This window comes from Ptychodera flava (genome assembly GCF_041260155.1).
Source record: "Ptychodera flava strain L36383 chromosome 3 unlocalized genomic scaffold, AS_Pfla_20210202 Scaffold_26__1_contigs__length_13983176_pilon, whole genome shotgun sequence".
NCBI lineage: Eukaryota > Metazoa > Hemichordata > Enteropneusta > Ptychoderidae > Ptychodera > Ptychodera flava.
The window spans coordinates 12,772,745-12,775,376 of NW_027248280.1; the positions used below are offsets into that span (position 1 = coordinate 12,772,745).

The 2,632-nt window shown below is 38.6% G+C and overlaps 1 protein-coding gene across 1 annotated transcript; it reads right to left on the minus strand.

Annotated features, from left to right (window-relative positions):
• Positions 1–404: 404 nt before the first annotated feature.
• LOC139126015 (uncharacterized) lies at positions 405–1,825 on the minus strand. The gene is made up of 3 exons (XM_070692085.1): positions 1,704–1,825; positions 1,254–1,334; positions 405–730 (listed from the first exon to the last, which is right to left on the minus strand). The coding sequence occupies exons 1-3, from the start codon at positions 1,816–1,818 to the stop codon at positions 573–575; spliced, it is 354 nt and encodes a 117-aa protein (XP_070548186.1). The 5' UTR covers positions 1,819–1,825; the 3' UTR covers positions 405–572.
• Positions 1,826–2,632: the final 807 nt, after the last annotated feature.

The following is a 2,632-nucleotide window of genomic DNA, read 5'->3' on the forward strand; positions in this document are numbered from 1 at the left end:
GCATCTATCTATCTATCTATCTATCTATCTATCTATCTATCTATCTATATATCTATCTATCTATCTATATGTACTTCAAGTAATATAGCTAATCAGTTTTTGATGGCAAAGTGCCCTTAAAAAAATTCAACATGTATAAAAAATGGCGTCACCTACTGTAAGTATTTTTTCCGATTTGGCGATCAAGTACATCATATCTACTTTGTGTGTAGCAATGAATTATATTCTTTTCAAGAAAGAAAAAAACAAATTATTGTTTGTTAACCAAAGCATATTTATTCGTTCATAGAATTTAGAACCGTGCAAAGGGTTTACTACTTTACAACAACGCAAGATTTAGCATCTGAAACTGAAATATCTAAAGACCTTTCTAGCAATTTGACGGTATTATAGCAGCAAATTTGAAGGCTAAAATTTCGATCAAGGTTTTGTCTCGCCAAATGAAATCGTTTTCACAATCAATATTGATATTAACCGTAGTAGCTGCGTTAGAGTATAATTCTTTGGTTGAAAAGTTCAAACGTCAAATAAAACTCTACAAAAACACTATTGAGCTGTCATTGAAAATACATCTAGATTGGTTGATTCACGTTCTCCTGGTGAGCTGCAACGGTGGCAAAGTTTCCGGGGGGATCGTACTCGCACGCAACCTGTGTGTTACCATTGATGTCAACAGCGTGGGCACAACCAAGGTGTACACTGTCAGCCCACATCACCTGGGTAAAATGACCTGATGACGAATTGAAGAAAGTAAAGTATTTTTTGGGGTTGATTTATACTTTAGTGTCAACATTGTCGAATGTATTTAATTGTAGAAAATTTGTGTTGTGATGTCGCCTGTCGATACATTTTATTGCTTCTTTTGATGGCACCGTCATCAGTACAGTTTTCGTTACACACAGGGAATATGAGGACAATTTCTTCAAGTCCAATCAAAAGATTAGTAGTAAATAGTCAATGAATTTTCATATGAATTATGGAGCAATTAAATAATCAGACGACAGTCTGTATCAATAAACAGTTACTACAAAAGGAGTGACCTCTGCGAAAATGTCAGCATCTTTTATCGTGTTTACCGGGTTTTGGTTGCAGCTCATGACGTACATACCGACGAGATGGGTTCAGTTTTGAACCTTACATCACGCCGTATGGGCGGCAACAATGTTATGGTCATATAGTAGTGTGACAGGAAGTCGATTATAACGTAGAAATTATGTGTTTTACTTTATTAATTGGAGGTAACACACACTCACCAACAGTTCCTGTGCTCAGTGTGTAGTTGTTGTAATTGTAGTCGACGATCACATCATACCACATCTTGGTCAGGCCGAACCCTGAAAAGACAATTTGACGCTGAGTATCAGTCATACAATTGTGTTTCTCTGTGGAAACAAACAAGTAGACATTTCTTTTTGGTTTGAGTTGTAAAGAAACAAAGACCAGATAGTAGAACAGATTGGTCACAAATTTTTCATGACGTGACAGACGTAGTCATCGAATATTTTGTTCATAATTTGCTTAAAGGCACTGTTGGCGATCCCTGGAATTGCCGTTTCTCTAATATGTAAGGAGATTTTGACGGTGTGATAGCCTTGAGTTTTCTATTTAATATGAATTAAATATGAATTAAAAGTAAAATTTTCTAAGTCAGTACGAGGAGATCATATGACCGATCAAAATAGGCATCCGTCTCTGTGTAGTACCTGTAGCGTCAGCTATGGGCATTGAAATCAGGGCCAAATTCTCTCCTGAAAAGGTGTGTTGGAGTCCGCCGGTGGCAGCGCTGTTTTCAACAGCAGTTGTCGCTTGTGTTTTCATGGCTGCACTTGTCGTCATCGAAGGAGAGCCATGAAGGCATCTGAAGTAATTGTGAGCAGCCAGCATCTGCGAGTCGAAAGAGGGGGCGTTCTCGCCGAGTTTACTTTCAGAAGGGACTGGACACTAGCCATTGGCTGTGCCGTACGGTTCGCTGTAGTCTGTAATAAAACAAAAAGAAGTTGAAGAAAGATTGAGACATGTTAGTGGTTTTGTACAGATGTTTTCGTTAAAACACAGTCATTTTATACTTTTATCAAGCAAACAACGATGACTCTAACCTACTAGAATAGCCATTAACAAACTATAAGTTGCAAGTTTGGTCGGAACAGTAAAAGCTTAACTAGGTGTACTGTGTTGTTTTAGGACCTGGTCCCGAATTTAAGATGCCATAATATTAAACTCTCATGTGTCTTTCAGACGAAAGTGTCCTGTTCTTCTATACTTCAAAGACGTTAACTTTTAGAGAGGTAGAGAAAACTGAAAGCTGTTACATTTCCGCCTGTTCTTCAACAAGATGTCTCTAAACCCTCTATATATCCCGACTTCTTGCAAATCCCTTAAGCATGACAAGAGCTCCTAAGTGCACTCTCGCCATGTCAGAATAGTTTGCCGCCGTCCAAGAGCAATATGACCATGAAAGCTGCCCGCTGAATTATTCAACTCCACGTGTCCCCACCTGTTGATGACAAATATTGCTTGTGTATATTTGTCCACTCTTAGCTTATATTAAACGGTGATAATCTTAAAGGCCCTGATACAGTCTAGCATACCGAGGTTTTTTGATGGACGGGCCCGAGCGTGTGAGGGCTAGTAT